Below are 21,686 nucleotides of genomic sequence, written 5' to 3' on the forward strand. Positions count from 1 at the left end.
AAATACAAATATTATAGATTACATGACAATTTTTATCATATATTATTCCGCTAATACAAAGGTTACTAATCTAATTAAGGTTAATCTAATAAAGTTACTAAATGATTGCACCTTCATAAAAAAATTACACACACACACCCATTTTTTTTTTTTTTTCCTGGAAGCGTACACACCAAGATTGTAACAGCACCTAGGTCTGAAGAAAGAGTTAGGCATGTTTAGAAAAGTTTTAGTTTTCCTTTCTGTTTATTTCATTGCCTAATTTTTTTTCAGTGAACATATAACACTATTATGTTAATACAAAACTCTTTCAACAAGAAGAAAGAAATGCTACCCTCCAGGGTTTATAAGTAACATCTCCACTGCTCACAAATGTGCTGGAGTTTTTGAGGCTCTGAATGTTAAGGATGAAGAAACAAACTGTGGTAATGGATCAAAATAGTGAGGATGGCCTCTCTGGGCATTCCATAAAGATTACTGCGATAAAGATAAAGGATTATCTCAATATGTAGCATTAGTCACTTCAGAAATGTTACAACAAAAGCAAAAATTCTAAATAGGAGCCAAGTAAACTAAAGTGTGAGTCATATTTCTTCCATTTGAAGTAAAGTCATTCTAAATACGAAATTTAAAGACCTCCTTGTTTATGAGCATTTGGTTTTTTATTTCTAGGACAGACTCATTTGTGGTCATCTGTAGTTCCTGTTTCAGAGAAAAAGATCATTAATTGAAAACACTTCCACTTCATTTTAAATAATAAAACCACTCGTGAATAACTTTTTTTATTATAAAAGGAACATATAGGGGCACCTGAGTGGCTCTGTCGGTGAAGCGTCTGCCTTCGGCTCAGGTCATGATCCCAGGGTCCTGGGATAGAGCCCCGCATCGGGCTCCCTGTTCATCAAGGGGGTCTGCTTCTCCCTCTCCCACTGCCCCTCACCCTCCTCCTGCTCATGCTCTCTCTTGCTGTCTCTCTCTGATAAAGATAGATTTTCCTAAAATCTTAAAAAAAAAAAAAGTAATATATATACAAAACAGAAAATTTGGAAATTCACTCCTAATTGTATTACCCAGAGATAAGCACTAATAACATTTAATGTCCATCCATAAAGTTGATAACCATTTTTAATTTAAAAACAAGAGATTGGTGTTTAGGTATTTAAATCCTCTGAATGTCAGTGAGGTTCATGTAAATACATTTTTCTCCAGTATCTGTGGCATTGGGAGATAATTGTTGTGAAATAACGTAATCCTTGACTATTATTATCCATGTTAAAATGCAACTGTGGCTATGGTCTTCTACTTTGGATGCACCAGAGTTTTCTGGAAAAAAAAAAAAGTTCAAGCAGCATGATACCAGCAACCCATAGAATGGACTCATTCACATTCTTCTTAACTCTTCATTTCCTCCAGGACAGATATCAGTGGATGGCTTTATGCGCTATCTGAGTGGAGAAGAAAATGGAGTCGTTTCGCCTGAGAAACTGGATTTGAATGAAGATATGTCTCAGCCCCTTTCTCACTATTTCATCAATTCCTCACACAACACCTACCTCACAGGTACGAATTCATAGTTCTCTGAGAATGACTTTAGCCAGTCTCACCAAATTTCACCAACCTCTACTTTCTGTTGTTCAGAAGGGAAGGTGTGTTTTCTCTCATTTCCTATGAATGCCTCTGAGAACTGAGCTCTGGGACCAGAGGTTCTGCCTGTAAGAGGCAATATCACTTCTTCACAACATATCTCTTCCCCAGTTTTTAAGTCTTCTGAAATGTATCATATCTGGTATCTTTGGGCCAATGGAATTTTTGTGTAACTGAATTTCTTCAGTGAACTTCAAGCCGTTTGCAATACTACCTAGTTCTCTGGACTGTGTTCATGTACAGGAAAGTACTAAAGCATACATAACTTACGTTCAAGGCAAATAGCTAATTTTGTTCAAGGTGGAATAGGGCTTTAGATGTAAACAAATTTAACCCTTAATGACAACCTATACTTCGTTGTAAATACTATAATAATGGAGGAAAAAGCAACAGTGTGCTTCCAAATGTGATCCTAAATTGAGCATTGCCATGGTTTTTAGCAGATTATTAAATAGAAACGCAAGGGGCGCCTGGGTGTCTCAGTCAGTTAAGCACCTGCCTTTGGCTCAGGTCATGATCCCAAGGTTCTCAGATGGAGCCCCCACGATGGGCTCCCTGCTCAGCGGGGAGTCTGCTTCTCCCTCTCCCTCTGCTCCTCCCCCTGCTTGTGTTCTGTCGCTTGTGCTATCTTGCTGGCATTCTCTCTCTCTCAAATAAATAAATAAAATCTTAAATAAATAAAAAAATAAATAGAAAAACATGAAAATCCATATATACATACATATCATCTCAACTTAGTTTAAAATTAACATTTTAATAAATACAGATTTTAATAAAGCTAAAAGCGTTTTTATAATCAAAATACATTTCTTGCAGAAAACTTTTTGTATGGCAGATTTCTAATTACCAGCCTTGAAAAGACTTTGTAAAGGATCTATGTTAAAAAAAAAAAGGCTTTTTAAAAAACCATGTCACTCTCCTACTTCCAACACTCCATTACCCAAATTAATGTAAGATAGCCAGACTTGAAGACCCACAATGCAACCAAAGTCTCATTTGGTATGTGTAAGTTGTAGTTGCCCCCCATGCCTTGGGAGAGGCTTAGACGCGCCCATGGCTTCTTGCCTAGGGGCATGTGGTTTGTGTTGCAGGGTAGACCAGCAAAACTATGAACATAATGACAAGGGAGATCCAGGCACTGTATATTCAGGGGTGTCCAAGAGTATCTCACAGATTTGGTTATATGGCAGATAAGCAGTTCTTTCATCTAAATTCCTTAAGGAGATCCATTCATCCCAGTACAAATGTATGTTTTATTGGTATCAAATCGGGCATTGGCCTGGTATCCCACACTTGGTGAAAAAATAGCTTAGAATAAAAATGACCCTTTGACAGAGAGAACAAAGTAGCCTCCTGACAGTGAGAGTGGGCTGTCTCAGGATGCTTTCATATAATCTGAGAGCATCTAATCAGAACCACATAGTCTGAGTTCTGGTCAGTCAAAGTGCAACTTGTACATGCTTCATAAAAACTGGGTGGCTCTCAGGCTACTCACAGCCCATTCTGTTTCAATTGACATTATCTACAGGGAGACATGCATGCCAAAAACTAACTGGATTCATGTTTGGTTCATCCTAAACTCTATTCCTGTCATTTCTTGTTGCATAACAAATCACTTGAAAATTCAGTGGCATAAAACACCCACCATATTATTTTGATCCATTTTCTGTATGTCAAGAATTCAGATAGGGCACAAGAGGAGATGGCTTCTCTCTCTTTCCTGGTGTCTTGGGCTTCAGCTGCCAAATAAGTGCCTGGGGGTAATGCAAACACATTGGGTGCTAGAATCATCTGGATGCTTCTCCAACATGTCTGGAACTTGAGCTCAGTTACGACTCCTGAACTTTTTGCCTGTAAGAGGCCTCACCATGTAGCTTGGGCTTCCTCACAGCATGGCACTCCAGGGTAGGTAGACTTCTTACCTGGCAGGTCATGGCTGCAACAACAAATGTCCCAAAGAACAAGAAGGAAGCTTAATTGCCTTATTTTACTTCACCTCTAAAGTTCTGTTTGGTCACTTCTTTATTTGTCAGTCACAAACCTACCTAGATTCAAAAGGAGAAAACACACACTATTGCTCTCATTGGGAGGAGTGTCAAAATATTTTTAATTTTTTATCTTCTCGGGGCACCTGGGTGGCTCAGTCGTTAAGCGTCTGCCTTCGGCTCAGGTCATGATCCCAGGGTCCTGGGATCGAGCACCGCATCAGGCTCCCTGCTCTGTGAGAAGCCTGCTTCTCCCTCTCCCGCTCACCCTTCTTATGTTCCCTCTCTTGCTGTGTAGACTCTCTCTGTCAAATAAATAAACAATAATAAAAAAATTATCTTCTCAGGGAAATCTTAATCTTATTTGGTACCATTGACCAATTTGGCATTCTGGTGAAATCTATGAACCCTTGTAAGAGTAGTGTTAAATGCATAAAATAAAATATATAGGATGAAAGAAGAGATAATTTCCAACAAAATATTTTTATCAAATATTAAAAAACAAATTTGTGATAAAATAATATGTATTTCTATGAGCACAATTTAAATACTAGCATAAAGAATATGATATGACTCTTTGCAACAATGGAACATGATATGAAAATATCTGTGATTTCTCCTCATGTCAGAGTCACAGTTCTGCTTGTACTGTTGTGATTTGTGACCTGCATTTATAACTGAAGAGATTATTAAATTTTACATAGAGGTTTAAATTAAAGACATAATCTTTTTTCTCATCCAGGTTTGAGGAAGTCGACAACCTCAATTAAGATCTTTCACTTGATAATGTCCTAAACAATATAACTGTAACGACTGGCAAATGATGGCATCTTGCATTTATCATATACTTAGGACCACAAGATTCTTAAAATACATAAATACATGTTCAGCTAAATTTTGGACATAGTATGTGGTTTCATCTGCTTGGAAGTCATGATATGCAGTAATTTTACCAATAGTCCTTTTTAACTCCAAAAATTCCTTCCAACTGATGTGTTTACATTCATTAGTATCTATATTATTTTTCATATAATAAATGAGGCAATGGTAGCAAAATGATTGAATAATAAGACTGATTGGATACACAGTCTATTCGTTTTATTTTCTCTCAGAATATATTCTTTCTGCTTATCTTTATGGATTTATGATTTTTAGATTTTATGTAGGTTCACCAACCACAGCCACTGTTCTCTTTTTGATACTCAAATTGTCTCAGCTTTGGTCTATGGGACCATTTTTTAGGCTGACTTCTATAGTCTCTTGACATGACCCATTGCTCTTTGAAAATGTCCTTTCTTTCTGGCACATAAAGATCTTCAGGCTCACCTTGTTCCTTTCTGCACCACCATGGAATCAGACTTTTCCCCCAAATGACCTCTGGTTTCCTTCAGTGGAAAAAAAAAATTGTACGTGTAACAGCAATTTGAACCCCGTACTATGGAACATTGTTTCTGGACCGTTTCAGTGAACAAAGCAAGAAAAGATACATTTGTGTCTGAACTGTGCCAGTTCACAGAACTATCTTCATTCCTATCTTCTAATTTATTTAAATTCCTGATTCTATAACTGTGCTTTCTTTATCAATCTTGATACCTATGAAATTATACATAATTAATTCATTTGCTTTACTAAGAACACAATAATAGCTCCAAGAAAATTATTTGGTATCAGGAGGAACAATAAAACTACAGAATACTGTTCAGTTTTTCTCTGCAATTCCTTTTTGTTGTTTTTAACTGCATTTCATTAAGGACTCAGTCCAGCGAATTTCTTCCAGAGTCACTCATTCACCTTTCCTCTGAATAACTTGGTAAGCACAGATGTGTTTGAAGATTTGGCTTCATTGTGTTGGCTTGGTTTTGGAGTGTTAGCATATTAATAGCTAATAGTTATCAGTAGTTGGAGTTTTCAGCTATTAGGAAAGAAGGGTCTACTCTCTTTTTTGATGAAGAAAGAGCTCAAATAGCTGTCTCCAATTTCAGTACAAAGGTTTCATACCACCACCACCTGATACACATGATTTCTGACCAAGTAAACCAATTCTCTCTCCAATTATTCAATTTCTCATAGTATTAGAATCACATATTTTCAAATATTTAGGTTTCAAACTCTGTTGTCTATGTAAACCATGTTCTGATCTTTATGGGCTTTTTTTTTTTTTAACTTGCTCACTTTTCTGAGCCATATATTATTTTACTGAGGTTTGCCTTATATAAATCCACATTTTCACAATATCACCTTATCCCAATACCAGTCAAAATTTTTCATTTCCCTACAGGGGATTAAAAAGAAGATTCCATAAACAAACTGAGGGTTGCTGGAGTGGTGGGGGGTGGGAGGGATGGGGTGGCTGGGTGATAGACATTGGGGAGGGTATGTGCTGTGGTGAGCACTGTGAATTGTGTAAGACTGTTGAATCACAGACCTGTACCTCTGAAACAAAAAGTACATTATATGTTAAAAGAAGAAGAAGATAGCAGGAAGGGGAAAATGAAGGGGGGGAATCGGAGGGGGAGACGAACCATGAGAGACTATGGACTCTGAGAAACAAACTGAGGGTTCTAGAGGGGAGGGGGGTGGGGGGATGGGTTAGCCTGGTGATGGGTATTAAAGAGGGCATGTACTGAATGGAGCACTGGGTGTTATATGCAAACAATGAATCATGGAACACTACATCAAAAACTAATGATGTAATGTATGGTGATTAACATAACATAATAAAAAAAAAAAGAGTTAAGTGCTCCATCAGATTTTGTTGTTGTTGTGGGGACGATTGAAATACATATACTTTAAAACAAAATTAAACATGTCAAATTAAAAAAAAGAAGAAGATTCCATATAATTAACAAAAAAAATGTACATATAAATTCTAATATGGGCTCTGGATGTTTTGTCTGAAATTCTCTTTTGACTTATTGGTAAAATGTAGTTTTACTTCATATGATATTATTAGTATCCTTACTTTAATTGTAGATAAACCTAATGTAGAACTCTAATGTAGAACTCTCCCAGAGGCGTTAGGGTAAAATATAAACATTGATGATATAGAAATTCAAACTTCCCAAAGCCAATTAATGATATTATGAAATAAAGTTATAACCTATGTATAACCCAGTAGAATCCAATTAAGTGTTAAAATCAATACCCAGGAAATGAGATTTTGTATTTTCTAGGCATTTCCAGAACAAGTAGAAACTTTTTTCTGTAGAAATGTTATTTCATATAAAGGGTATTTGATGGAAAAAGGAGTTTCCCTACTCAAATGAGTTTTTAAAATGCTAGGTACAAAGGTTGGCATCTATTGCAGTATGTTTTGAATATAGGAAAAAAGCTTATAGATTCACAATCATTAAGGTTATGATCAACGCTCTTCCCCCACTGTTACCACCCTACTTATTTTCCTGGAGCACATTATGAACTAGTATTCCTGAGAAATGCTAGTCTGGATTCAAATAAGGAGGATTTTGATATTTGGAATGTTGTCTTTCGAGCATTCAAAGGAACTGTAAAAATTAAATATACAGTATGAAAACCAATCAATTTAGCAAGTGTTATTATTATTATGTCTATTTCTTTACTCATTATTGCCCCTTTGTTGACCATCAAGATGCCCAAAAGGAAAAATAAATAGGATCTTTGAGAGAAATGTATGCACAGAACGAGTTGATTTTTAATTATGATGGTCATTTTTCTAGGGTTTTGGATAGTCTTGGCAGTACATCAAGTAGTGATTATGTTTTAAATTACTGTTTTTCCTTGAGGAATCCACCCTTATGACTCGAAACAAAATTCTCTCAGGACAGAACAGTGTGCACTCATTTCAACCTATACTTTTTCAGCTCTTCATAAATCTTCCCATATTCCAATCCATTTGGGAGATAATGGCTCCAAATTCATGGACAAAGCGAAGTAGTGTATCTCTGAATAATTAACATCCTCATTCAACTTAGAAAAAAAATAGATTTGAGATTTTTGTTATCCTCTGATGAATTAAATAATCTGATTGAATATATCAAATAATTATACAACTCCTCTTCCCACATATATGCTCTGGACTGCAGAAAAGTTCTAGAAATAATTCAAGGCATAGTTTTACCCTTGTCTGTACCCTTGTACACCCAGACTGAGCGTCACTCTCTGCTTTCCCATCTCTCTGACCCTTTTAACCCTTAGCATATGTACCCTTTTATAACTTAGTTTTGGTTTAAAACACACACAAACCTATGAAAGTTAAGTGGTAGAATAGAAAGAGATCACATTTAGCAAATAGACCACATTCAAATCTTCCTTTAAGTAAATTAACTCTTCTAAGCCTTAGTTTCTTCATTTGTAAAATGAAGATAAATTGAGACAGCCAGAATATTTTTGGCCACAAGTAATAGGATACTGTTACTTAATGACTTAAATGTTAAGGAATTTATTACCAATCACAGCAAGAAGTCCAGAAGCAGAGTGGTTGAGGGTTGGTTAAATCAAAAATTCACTGATGTCATCAGAGACCCAGACGCTTTCTGTCTCTTTGCTCCCCTTATGGTTGCAAGATGCTTGGGCACCCTGAGCATTGCCTCCCTATGAAATAAGAGCCACACGTGGCACAGGGCTGGTCCCTGTCTTGTGGCCCTTTGTACAAGTGAGGTGCCTCCCCACCCTGTAGCCTTCCCTTTATGGTCTATTAGATATAGCCCAGAGCTACACCACACAGCAATGCCCACATTAATCACTAATGTGGGGCACAGAACTCCTGTGCATGAGTAGGAAGAATTAAGATTTACCCCAGGACTGAGGAGGGGATCCTGAAGCATATCAGAACCTTAATTTTAAATAGAATCTAAACAGAATTCCATTGGTGAGGAGAAAGAGAAAGAAGAGAAAGAAATGGAAAACAGAAGTGCAAGGTTGGGGTGAGAGTTTAAACTCCCTGGCGCATGAGAACATCTCCTTTATGTGTACTTACCTACCTACCTAGATGGGTAAGGGTAAGGAATAGGTCTCATGTCAGTTTTGCATCCCCAGGAACCAGTGTTTTGCCTCCCACAGAGGACATGTTTGGGAACGTGCACAGGCCCTAGTGGTGAGGCTTCTATAATCAGTAAGGCATATGCTGAAGGTTTCTTCCCCACTTTCTCACCTAAGCCGCCTTATAGCAATTGGATCCATGTTGAAGACAACTTCATGGTCTCCCTGGGGCAGGTGGCAGATACTATAGGAGAGACATCAGATCAAACTCATGCCCCTAGAAATGAATAACACATCCTTTATATTTTGGACAGTTTCCTCAACTGTAACTGTGGGATTAGGTGACCTGAATGGCTGACACAGCTTTGAGAGCAAAGGAGAAATAGTTCCCATCTCCATTTATTGAAGGAGCTACTGTTTATTGAAGAAGGCCACTAAATTAACAAATGCATCACGTTCTGGAAACTTTTTGCATGGAGGTTGAAAATAAGACAATACATAATGATAACTGTAAATATAGACAATATCTCAGAAGCCTGTGTTAATAGAGGGGTTGTTACTTCAATTTTCTGGTCTCTTCCATCCATGGATGCCTTGGGTAATCTTAGACAAAGACATTGGATGTAGCCAACTGACCAAAATGAATGCAGTCAAGTGAGCAGTTGCAGAGCTATGACTTGGGGCAGTATTATGAATTAATCTGAGTTGGAGCTTTGGCTCCCAAGTTCAATCATGGACTTGGAATGTACTCCAGAGGGTATTCACAGCCAGGCAGAGGTGAGGTCAGATACTAGTTTCAGAAATAACAAGGGTTGAGGGACTCATGACATATCATTAATCCCAACCCCAGGCAATCCCCTGGCCCCAGAAGCTGTATTTATTGGAAGTAATCAAATGGAAATATAATGGGTGGGTGGGATATAATAATGAGGAGTTAGGAATGTTAGGGAAGAAAAATAAACTAGGTTTGAGGATTTATGCAAAAATAATGGAGAATATTAATACCTATTTGGGAAAAAAAAACCTCCATAAATGAAGGAAAACACACAGGAAACCTAACATACATGCCAAGGAATAGGACAATTTTAGGTAAATGTGAGTTTTCTTAAAATATTCTTTCTTTGGGAGACTTCCATTTCTAATAAAGAGTATTCATTTTAAAATTGAACAACCGTTGATTTTGGAAAGATTCTTTTGGGCTTAGGTGTTGGGCAATAAACACAACATAGACACACACACTCTCTCTCTCTCTCTCATCTTCCATTTTTTTAGTGTTTTTTTCTTCAAATTCCTTTGCATCTCATAAACCCAACCCCATGCCTTACCGTGTCTTTAAAAACATTAACTGATCAACATTCAGAAATGGCATCAAATTCCTCTTACTCTTGGAATGATTAAAAAAAATTGCACGCAAATCCAAAGAAATGTTTCTAGAAATTTTTTGAATCTTGTATGACTAAAACTCTAGGATGGATTAGGCATTTATCTACTTTATTCTACCATTAAACTTTATCTAGCTTATAAATCCATGGCAACTTCCCTACTGAAGTTAGAAATGCTCAACTACCAATTAATGAAATAGACTCCAGAAACCTTGATGGTAGTGCAGTCAGTAATACACTTAGACAATTTTCTAGATAGTACACAAGAAAATCTGCTCTACTCTTTAATAACGTACAATTTTCTGCAGGAGCTAGGATTTTTAATGAGTTAACCAAATATTATTTGAATCCTTCACTTCCTTTAGCTAAAGTAGCCCTCCCTTAAGCTTAAAAATCACATAAATTACTACCTTTTCTCCTCACTCTCACTGTCCCCTCCCCCTTTTCTACTGCAGGAGAGACCTTTATTACAACAAACTTTGAGGCAATTATAGATGGCAAATTGATTATCTAGCATCAGGAACTTTCTAGATTACTTTGTCAGCATTTCTTCTTTCGCAAACACATTTGTGTGTTTAAAATGCCCTATTTTTTCAGCAGAGAAAAGTGATTATGGAAACCTACTTAATCAGCCTTTCATGCATTTACTAGGGCTCTGTAAAACTCAAGAATGTCATCCTTTTGTTATGCTGATGTTTGGGTGTTGTGACGTGCATATAAAAATAAAATTAAGCCAACAAGCTTAATCCCATTTTCTTTGTCCTGTATGTCTCCACCAGGCAGACCTTGTCTATTTCAAAGTCATTTTGACAGTTTTCATCAGTATGTCATTTTTTTTTTTAAAGATTTTATTTATTTATTTGAGAGAGAGAGAATGAGAGAGAGCACATGAGAGGGAGGGAGGGTCAGAGGGAGAAGCAGACTCCCTGCCGAGTAGGGAGCCCGATGCGGGACTCGATCCAGGGACTCCAGGATCATGACCTGAGCCGAAGGCAGTCGCTTAACCAACTGAGCCACCCAGGCGCCCTGTATGTCATTTTTTTAACTATTTAAAGAATGATGGAGACTTAATAGAGTAGAAATCAGAGAAAATCTTTAATGTGAAAAACCAATAACTTCCATCTGTGTGTTGATGGTGGGCCTGTCTTGAAAGTTATTTATTATTAATCTTTAAAAAAATAACTTATCAAGAAGTGAGTACCTTCCAATAACTACTTAAATGAAATAGGAAGAGTTTGGCTTCCATTCCTGCCCTCAGACTTCACAAGTGCCTTGATTATTACAATTCTCACCACTTTACTAGAGGATTTCAGTTCTCTTCACAAAGGTTTTAAATTTTGAGGAAGTATATCTATATTTTTTTTTTTCTCTGTTGCTTGTTTTTGGTGTCATATCTACAAAACCATTGCCTAATCCAGGTCACAAAGACTTACCCCTATGTTTTCTTCTAAGAGTTTCATAGTTTTATGTCTTATATTTGGGAGCTTAATCTATTTTGGGTTAACTTTTTTTTGTTTATGATGTGAATGGGGATCGAACTTCATTATTTTGCATGTGGCTATCCAGTTGTCCTAGCACCATTTGTTGAAAATATGATGCTTTCTGCAATGAATTGTCTTGGCACCTTTGTTGTAAATCAACTGATGATAAATGTGAAGGTTTATTTCTGTACTCTCAGTTCTATTCCATTGATCTGTATGTCTGTCCTTGTGCCAGTAACACACTGTCTTGTAGTTTTGTAGTTAAGTTTTGAAATTGGGAAATGTACGTCCTCCAACTTTGTTCTCATTTTTCAAGGTTGTTTTGGCCATTTGGGGTCCTTTACATTTCTGTAGGAATTTTAGAATCAGCTTGTTAATTTACGTTAAAAAGCCAACTAGGAGCTCAATAGGAATTGAACTTGCAAATAGATTTGGGCAGCAGTGCTATCTTAGCAACGTTGTCTTCTGTTCCATGAACATGGTTTGTCTTTCCATTTATTTAGGTCTTCTTTAATTTTTTTTAACCCTGCTTTATATTTATTAGAGAATATATTTATCACTTTTTTGGTTACATTTAAATCTATTCCTACAAATGTATTCCACTTTGGAAAGAGAATGTTTAACTTTTCTAAGCATTTGTGCCTTGGACAAACATGACAGTATGGTTGATCTATAACAGAATAGCCTTAAAGACTCAGACTAAAAGACTGAGTTTTGAGTTATAATCCTGGAACTTCCACTTACCAGCTTTGGAAACTTGGGCACATGAGCTGCTCTCTGCCATTTGCATTATCTGAAAATAAATATTTAAAAAATAAAGGTAGTTACACAAGAGAGGTTTTTACGAAGATTAAATGTAGTAATACATGTAAAGTTAGAAGAACTATACTTGGCGCAGGGTAAGCAGTTAGGAAACATAAGTTATTGTTATTGTTACAATGCTCTTTTTCTTCTACTTTTCTCTTCCCTAAAACTACTGCTAGGCAGCCACAATTAGATTTGGGATTATGTCACTAACTTCTGGTATGTTGAGGCAGATGGTTGAGACCAACTACACAAGTTCCTGAACTCTTTATTCTCCCATTGTTGAAAAGATTTTTTAGGAAGCCACCAATGTCTTCCTTGCTTTGTAGGATTCTAAGGATCATTTTGTTGGTGTTTTACAGCTGGCCAGTTGGCTGGAAACTCCTCTGTCGAGATGTATCGCCAAGTGCTCCTGTCTGGTTGTCGCTGTGTGGAGTTGGACTGCTGGAAGGGACGGACTGCTGAAGAGGAACCGGTCATCACCCATGGGTTCACCATGACAACTGAAATATCCTTCAAGGTAGAGTGAATGAATATTGCTAACAGAAGAAACCAGGGAGACCTGAACCCTTTTGGGTAAAGCCTCCTAAGGTAGAAAGTCCCAGTGGTTATAATTAAGTCCATAGGCTATTAATCATTTTTGCAATTTCAGAGGCTAAAATTTAGTAGTGTATTTGTGGGTAATTAGCATCATGTCGTAGGGAGCTGTGGTGTTTCAGAAAAAATGCCTTAGAGAGGACTTACAGGATTTGGGCTTATATTAGGTGATTTGGGGGAGGGTTCAAGAAAGTAAGGTTTTGCTATAGATTGGGTACTATCAATAAGCAGAAATAATCCTGTGACTAGGTATCTTAATAAATCCTATTAGGACGTAAGATTAAAGCTGTAATTGATAAGGAGCTTCAGTCATTCTTATTAGCCAGGAATGAGGATATGTTTGGTCATCTCTTTTCTCTTTCCACACAAGGCTCCATCCTACATCGTAAAGGGTCTAACATTCATGCATATGGACATAGACGCCCAAATATCCAAGTTATGTTCACATCCCCTGAAAAGAGCCATCCCCAGGAGCTTGGAATCATTTGGGTAGGGGAAATCCGGGGCTCTAGGGACCCAGAGAAAAATCTAGGAAGAGGATATGTGGGCTATAGGGGAAATGTGTTTTTTACTGACTCAGGCTTTTCACCTGTCTGGAAGTAAACCAGAAAAGAAGGGCTAGAAGGCAACCTCTAGAGCACAAATCCCAAGCATGAGCCCCATTACCTGTGTCACCTGGGTCTTAGGACAGAACTGGCTCTGGGTCACTAACTCTTGCCCTAAGCAACCAAGGAAACAGTCCAAGTATGTGGATAGCTAAGGTAGAGGGAGGAACAAGGCCATTGAAAAACAAGGCCTCATTCTGGCTGAGAGGCCAGAATGTTGGATGAATTATATATTAATGTCCCCAAGATTGTTGACAAAGCTTTGGATGAAGAAGACAGTGAGGCACTTGCCAGAGTCTTTGCTGAATGAGGGAGAGCTCAGTAAATGGCACAAGAGAGGAAGTGGTAAAATCTGGTTGGAGTGCCTTATGAGAACTAGGAACTCAAAAATAGCAGTGGGAGAAAAAAAAACCCACTCCCCAGTTTTTGGCCCCAAGGCACCTGGGATGTGAGAAAATAAACAGCTATCACTCAAGAGAGCATCAAAAGAGAAGCAGGATTGTCAAGGGACAGGCTGATTTCAACTGAGATAAATGGATTTCCTGATCAAAGGTACCATATTTGACAGTAATAAAAATGCGTTCAGAATTGCTATCATTAGCACCTTAAAATATGTTCACTATGTTGTGTCTAGGGAATTTGACTTTTCATGATTTCTTAAACTTAGGCTACAACACAGTAATTAGAGATACATAGCACCCTTCACTAAATTTTACAACAAAGTTTAATATGAAGGTGACCTTAATCCCGATCAAATCCTTACATTTATGTCTATACCTGAAAGGGAGTACTCAAGTTCTTTTGGTTTTCTTTAATGGAAAAATCAATGGGTTTTTGTTTCATTTCCATAGTCCCCCTCTCTCCCAGCTCGTGCCATTGTCCTTTGTCAGCTCTCTAAATACCAACCCCTAACCTCGCTGGGCTCTTTTTTTTTTTTTTTTTCACTGGGCTCTTTAAGAAAAGGTAGGGCACAGGTGACCCTGGTGTGGAGAGAGTGCAGTTTGGGCTCATCTGGCTGTTGATGGATGGAGATAATCCTGGGAAGGGAGACACCACATCCTGATGGAGCCACTACTGCACTAAGGGACTGAAGGCCTTGTGAATTGACCCAGTACCAGGAGGGCCCTCCCATCCCCTGCTCATGGTCCCCTCAGAGTCCATATGGGGAGCAATTATATATTCTTTTTTTTTTAAGATTTTATTTATATCTTTATTTGAGAGAGGGAGAGAGAACAAGTAGTGGGGAAGGGCAGAGGGAGAAAGAGAGAGAAGCAGACCCTCCGCTGAGCAGGAAGCACGACACAGGGCGCAATCTCAGGACCCGGAGACCATGACCTGAGCCAAAGGCAGCCGCTTAACTGACTGGGCCACCCAGGCATCCTGCAATTATATATTCTTGAAAATTTATGGGCCCAGCACGCTTCCGCTGCGCCACTCTGCTTATTCTTGAAAATTTATAATCGTCAAGGTCCTTTGAGTTCTGGGGTGGGGCAAGGGAGGGGTAGGTGGAGAGATAAACACCAAGCGCATTCTAAGGCATATTTATTTTATGTGGAGCATTGGCTTCTTGATCTCAGCCACCAAGTCAGCTTAGAGTAACTTTCCCTGGACACTTGTCTATACAATCGGTTCTTCAGTCACATTTGTGATCCCAGAGTCACAGGCTGATTGGACATCTCTTCCTGGGCTGGGGAAGCATAACTTCACCGCATCCACACATTTGTGGACAGATGTAGAAACTAGAAGACTAAATCTAGCCCAGAATACTGCTTCCTTTCTCTGCCTGCCAGTGGGGGTTGGGGGGGTGGCCAAAGGGAGCAGGAAACTCATCTCCCAAATGGTTGGTTTGTCCAGCCATGCTTCTTGCTAATGCGCATTTGCAGGATGGATTATTCTTGCAAAGATGTAGGTGGGTGGTGGTGGTGGTAGACTAGGATGGCTGTGGATGGTAGAAATGTCAACCTGTTTTGTGGACAAATACAGAGAGTAGGAATTCTCTGCATCAGGACTAGGACTGAGGTGAAGCTTAGTGCGGCACCTCACATGCAAGATTTAAGGAGGAATTTGCTCTCGGTGTCATGTACATGCAGAGTTGGTACCCACGGATGAGTGTCTCTTTACATTTTGCACTTAGACCCCTCCCTTGCCTCACCACAGTCCCAGCTTGCTCTGCATGGTTATCGGCACAGAGTCTGCTTTTCCAGAAACCACTGTGTATGTGAATTTGGAAGAAAGGATAAGAAGAGAAATGGGGGACAAGATCCTGTGTGATCCACCCCCTGTTACCCCTTTCCCCCTCACTCACTTGGCTACAACTCCACTGGGCTCTGCTGTTCCTTTTTAAATTTTTTTAAGTATTTTATTTATTTATTTGAGAGAGAGAGAGAGAAAGCATGAGGGGCAGAGGGAGAGGAAGAAGCAGACTCCCTGCTGAGCAGGGAGCCTGATGTGGGGCTTGATCCCAGAACCCTGAGATCATGACCTGAGCCGAAGGCAGATGCTTAACCAACTGAGTCACCCAGGCACCCCAGCTCTGCTGTTCCTTGACCATGCTAGGCAGGTCCCACCTCACGGCCTTTGCACAGGTTATGAGGCTCTGCTTGGAATGTTCTTCCCCCAGGTATCTGCATGGCTCACCTCTTACCTCCTTGAAGGCTTTCTCAAATGCCACCTTCTCAAGGAGGCCTACTGGGACCACTCTATTTAGTACCATAACGAGCCATCACACCCACTCCCACACTCCTACACTCCCGATACACTCCCTAGCACCACTTTATTTTTTCTGTTTACCAAATGGCACCTTATCACCTCCTGCCACTCTGTTAATTTACTTAATTATTATGTTTCTTGTTTATTGTCTCTCTCCTTCTATTCTTCTACTAGCATGTAAGCACCACAAAGATAGAGATCTTTGTTTTGTTCCCTGATCTGTCCCAAGCACTTCGAAAAGAATCTGGCATATAGTCGGTGCTCAATAAATGTGTGTGTGTATGTGTGTGTGTGTGTGTGTGTGTGTGTGTGTTTTAAGACCCTTCCCATCCCTAGCAAATAGACAAATTACAGCATAGCTTTTAATTTTAGTCTTTCTTGCCTCTGTCCATCAGATATATGAATTTTGTCTTTCTCCATTTTCATGTGTCAAATTCCACATATGATATATTGGTGGGCAGTGAAAATATTCTCTGAACGTTTGCCAGTTTGGGCTATCCCATGTATTTGGAGCTGACCTTCATGGTGCAAATAGGCTGTATTCTATAGCCACTGCACATACTGCAACAGCAAAATAAACTGATTACAAAAGTTCATCATTTTTATGTCACACCGTTTATCTGCTCTCAATCTATGTAATTTGAGAAGCTTCTGTGCGACATATCCCCAAAAGTGAAAGCTCCTATTGGCATTTACTGCCTATTTATTATATGGGCCAAAATAAAAGGTTATGTTCTGAGAAAGGGGACATGCTGTAATTTGGTGTCTGTATGGAGGACTTTTTATTTTGCACTCTGGATTTATTTATTATTTATCTCATATATCTGCTGTTCTGTTTCTTTGCCTCATAGCCTTAGCCTTTCTGATGGTTATGACATTAGTCATTCGCGACTTGGTTTTCATTCTCTCTGCTCCCATTCAGTCTTCTTCCTCCCCACACTGGACACCACCACCCCCAGCCCGTTCCACCCCAAATTGCTGTTTTTTCTCCCCTCAGGCAGCGCCTTTGTTACCAGCAATTGTATAAGATGGAAAAGTGGGTAATGTGATAAAATCAATGATGAAAATATATTAAATTTGAGTATGTGGTTAAATCGAGCATTTCTGAAAATAAAGCTCTGAGAAAAATAATAATTTAGGATGCAATTTAACAGCTACATAAATGGCCACATAAAATGGGTATCCAAATACATCCTGCTGTTGTCTATCAGGGCTAAAGGATTTCAGGAGAAGTTTTTCCCACTGGAGATTAGTAATTGAGCCATATGGTTTATAGATTATTGAATCCAGTGTTAGGAGTCCCTAAAAAACAGTTTGGGCTTAATAAGGAGCAATTGAGCAGTAAGGTACTTTCGATACAGTGTCGAAATATAAGAACCAAACTTAAAGCTTATAACAGGTTTCCTCATCCTCGATGATCATGCACACCATGCAAAGCATTCCAACGCCATTAAAAAATGGAAGTTCTATAGAAGAACTTCTGAATTGTTCAGGTTGCTCCTGACTACAGTTACTAGATGAAATCTAGTAAGTGCTTTCTTTGGCTTTGAAGATTCAAAAAGTTTTCCTGTGCCAGTGACTAAAGTTATGGTGGGGGTGGGGAGAGATGGACAGTGGGAAGGGGGAGAGGATGGGAGGAAAAGAGAAAAGAGACTGTAGAAGTTAAGAATGCATTTCTGGAGCTGATGCTAGGGTTTCGATACCAGCTCTCCCATGGACTGCCTGCAAGAGCTTGGAGAAACTCCGTTACCAGACCTAGCCACTTTCATAGGAGCACGATGGAAATGATAATAGTGCTTACCTTCTAGGGTTGTTGTAAGCATTCAGAGATCCTACTTAATACACAGACATTGCTTAGAACAAGGTTTGGCACGCAGTGAATGCTCTGCACATGTTAGCTATTGATATGATATTGAAATTTTTAAAGCCACACTTTAGCTTCGTTTCTGTAGATGTAATGGTTGTGGTATTCCATATGCAAAGAATTGTTATGAAGTCAGGATGGGGCGGAGGGGTTTGAATTAAGTCAATTGTAAGGCTGCCATGGTAGAGGCTATAGGAGCCCTCTACACACAACCCCTGGGATCCACTTCTAGGAAGAAACCCGGAGCCCAAACTAAACACAGCCCAGCCTTGGTCAGAGGCCCAGTGGAAGCTGAGAAGGGTGTCCTAAGTCAAGTGCAGAAGACCAGAATGCCAGAGGCAGGAAGAGGGGAGAAGTAGGAGACCCAGCCAGGAAGGCCCAGGGATTCCAGAGCCCAGCTGCTGTTCACGCTGCACCAGCATCCCAGCTGTGGGAAGAAAGAACCAGAGGCAGGGAGCTAGGAAGATGGAGGAAGGCACAAACTCCCTACAAGTCTGAGAGCAGGCCCAGAAAAACACTCACATTTCATTTGCCAGAGATAAAGAGAGAGAGCCCTTTGACTGGAGGCAAAACACCCACTTTCTAAGGGAGAGGGGTTAGGTTTGTCTCTCACTTTCAGGCCTGACACTCATTGGCCCAAATGCTCATGGGGTAGGTCTACAGTCAACCTTCATTAATGAAGGCAGTTGTGGTACCTCTCAAATAGCCGCAGACAACAATCATCCTCAGAAAAGTTATCAAAGACTAATTACACTTTTATATACTTTTATGTTTGAAGGATTTTTTTCTTTAGGGGATCCTGGGTGGGTCAGTCGGTTGGGTGTCTGCCTTCCTTTTGGGTCATGATCCCGGGGTCCTGAGATCGAGCCCTGGGTCAGGCTCCTTGCTCAGCAGGGAGCCTGCTTCCCCTTCTCCCTCTGCCTGCCGCTCCCCCCTGCTTGTGCTCTCTCTCTCTCAAATGAATAAATAAAATCTTAAAAAAAAATTTTTTTTTAATTAAAAAAAAGAAAGATCTTTTCTTTAATGCAACACTCAACCTTGACTGGAAATTTTGGCCATGAAATTGTTAAAGTTAACTGGGTTATTGAGTATGGAACCAATATTTAAACTTCTTTAATGCAAAATAACATTTGCCTGTGGTTACAATTGAGTTTTAAGCTTTGCTTAAGCCACTGATCAAACTAGCCCAGGGTTTGACTGACTACCTTCCACAGGCCTCATTCAGCCTGCCACCTGTTTTTATGAACTAAGTTTGGTTGGAACATACGCACATCCACATGTTTACATATTATCTGTGGCTTCTTTGGGTCTACAAAGGCAAAGTCGAATAATTGCCATAAAAACCATATAGCCAGCAAAACCTAAAATACCTACTCTCTGGCCCTTTGTGGAATGTGTGCTGACCTCTGAAATAGTCAATAGAAGACTAAATTGGAATACGACTATAAAAATAAAGTTTCCCTTCTGTTAAGAATGTTGAGTTCACTCATTTATTTGAAAATATTTAATCAGGGTTGGGGCGCCTGGGTGGCTCACTTGGTTAAGCATCTATCTTTGGCTCAGATCATGATATCAGGGTCCTGTGATCAAGCCCTGCATCAGGCTCGCTGCTCTGCGGGTAGCCTGCTTTTCCCTCTCCCTCTGCTGCTCCCCCTGCTTGTGCTCTCTCTCTCTTTCAAAAAAAAATAAATAAAATCTTAAAAAAAAAGAAAATATTTAGTGAATGTCTAGAATATTCCTTAGCACTTCCAAAGCCCTAGGGACAGAGTCGTGGAGAAAACTGAGTGTTTATCTCCAAGAAGCTTATATTCTAGTGGGGAAGAGATAGACCAACATAAACATACACTATGGCACACGAAGACATGCTGTTTAAGGCAACACAAGTAAGTATTGAAGGAAAAGGGGGCTAAGGTATGCTCTTTTCAGTAGGGTGGTGGGAAAAAGACTTGGGTGACATGACATTTGAGCAGAGACCACCACCCGCAAAATTAAGGAAGTGAGTCTTGCTTTCAGGTAAGAGAATTCCTAACAGAAGTAACAAAGATGAACGAAGAAATGAAAGAGATGAACAGAAATGAAATTGTGCTTGACATATTTGAGGAAAAGCAAGAAAAGATCAATAGACTATATCTGGGTGAGCAATGGGAAAGGAAAAGGTGATGAATTTAGAGATAACAGGTGCCAGATCTAATAAAGGATTTGGATTTCTGTGAAATGGAAGTCCAACGAACGGTTTACTCTAAAGGAGTGAAATCATCTGACTCGTGTTTAAGAGCAATCACTCTGGCTGTGGTATGTAATATAGGGGGAAACGTAGAAGCCTCTGCTAGGTTTTGCTGCAGTAACAGGAGCTCCCCTACCCCTCTGAATTTCAGTGGTTTAGAGCCACAAAGGTTTATTACTCATTCAGGTTAGATGTTGGCTATTGCTCTGATTGATACCGTCCATATGCCATATGGAAAGAACAGCCCAATCTGTGATATCACTGGGTTCCCGGCAGAGGGGAAAGAGAAATGGCAGAATCACATGGTGGCTCTTTAAAGACTGTGTTCAGTATGTCATTTTCATACACATTTCAATGGCCAAAACAAAGGTCATGGCCATGTCAATTGTCAACATCTCACAGGAAGGGGTAGTGAATATGTGGGAACGTTGATGAAATCTACAAAAGCAGTAAATTGCAGAGGTTTTTGGGGGCAAGATGATAGAGGTAGATGTGCTGAGATGTGGTTATATTCTGGATACATTTTAGACTGGATTGCTGACAAATCAAGATACCAGAGAAAGAGAAGTCAAGAATGGCTCTAATGTTTTGCATTTAGCTGATACAATAGGGCCAAATTTATGAAATCAACAAAATCTAGCTCCTTTTTATTCACACTTAACAGCTACTTTCTTTATGATATCCATCTGCAGTTATTTTGAGGGCTTTGATCTTTGGTGGTTAAGGTCATTAGCTACATGAGAGTTACTGCCATGGTTAAGAGCATAAACTCTAGATAGTCAGGTAAATTTTCCTGGGGTTTCTTAGATTCTCTTCTTTGTGACCTTGGGCAAATTGGTTGATATCTCTGAGCCTCCATTTTATAATCTGTATTGGTGGAGAAGTTTTCCTTAGAGAATGTTTATAGCATGAGTTAAAATATGTGTCTGGAATGCTCATTTAATGGTAGCTCTTGTTTTTATTAGTAAGAGTCTAAGAGGAAAAGTTTAACGTGAGTGAGGACGGAGGCACCAGCACTGTAAGAAACCTGAGTTGATTTAAGAATATATGCTCATCATGAGATGGATGCATCCTTTACCTTTTCTCCCTGGGTCCTCACAACAGGCTGTGGAATGAGGCTTATCACCCTCACTTTACTTATCAGCAAGCCAATGCACAGAGGCTTCAAGTGATTTCTCCCAAGGTGACACAGTTTGTAAAGCTAAGAAGTTAGGATTCAAACGCAAGCCTGTTTGAATCTGAAGCTTGTCCTCAAATAAATCAGAATTTAAAGTCTTGGTGTTGCTTGCTATTTATAGTGCACTTATTTTTGATGGCATCAACTATCGTAAAAGTTAAACGGATAATGTATGAAAGGCAATCTGTGACTTCACTTCTAAGAAACAGTGAGAGTGATTCTTTTGCTCAGTGCAGGCAAATCCTTCTCAGAGGATAT

General features: G+C 39.3%; 1 protein-coding gene across 3 annotated transcripts in view; it reads left to right on the forward strand.

Moving 5' to 3' along the window:
• Positions 1–21,686, forward strand: part of PLCB1 (phospholipase C beta 1) — a 667,247-nt gene that overhangs the window by 487,670 nt on the left and 157,891 nt on the right. For all 3 annotated transcript variants that reach the window (XM_032419622.1, XM_032419621.1, XM_032419623.1), the window contains 2 exons: positions 1,414–1,560; positions 12,615–12,772. In XM_032419622.1, coding sequence (XP_032275513.1) covers positions 1,414–1,560; positions 12,615–12,772 — 305 coding nt within the window. The remainder of the gene's footprint in view (positions 1–1,413; positions 1,561–12,614; positions 12,773–21,686) is intronic.

This window comes from Phoca vitulina, unplaced genomic scaffold (assembly GCF_004348235.1).
Source record: "Phoca vitulina isolate PV1807 unplaced genomic scaffold, GSC_HSeal_1.0 scaffold22, whole genome shotgun sequence".
NCBI lineage: Eukaryota > Metazoa > Chordata > Mammalia > Carnivora > Phocidae > Phoca > Phoca vitulina.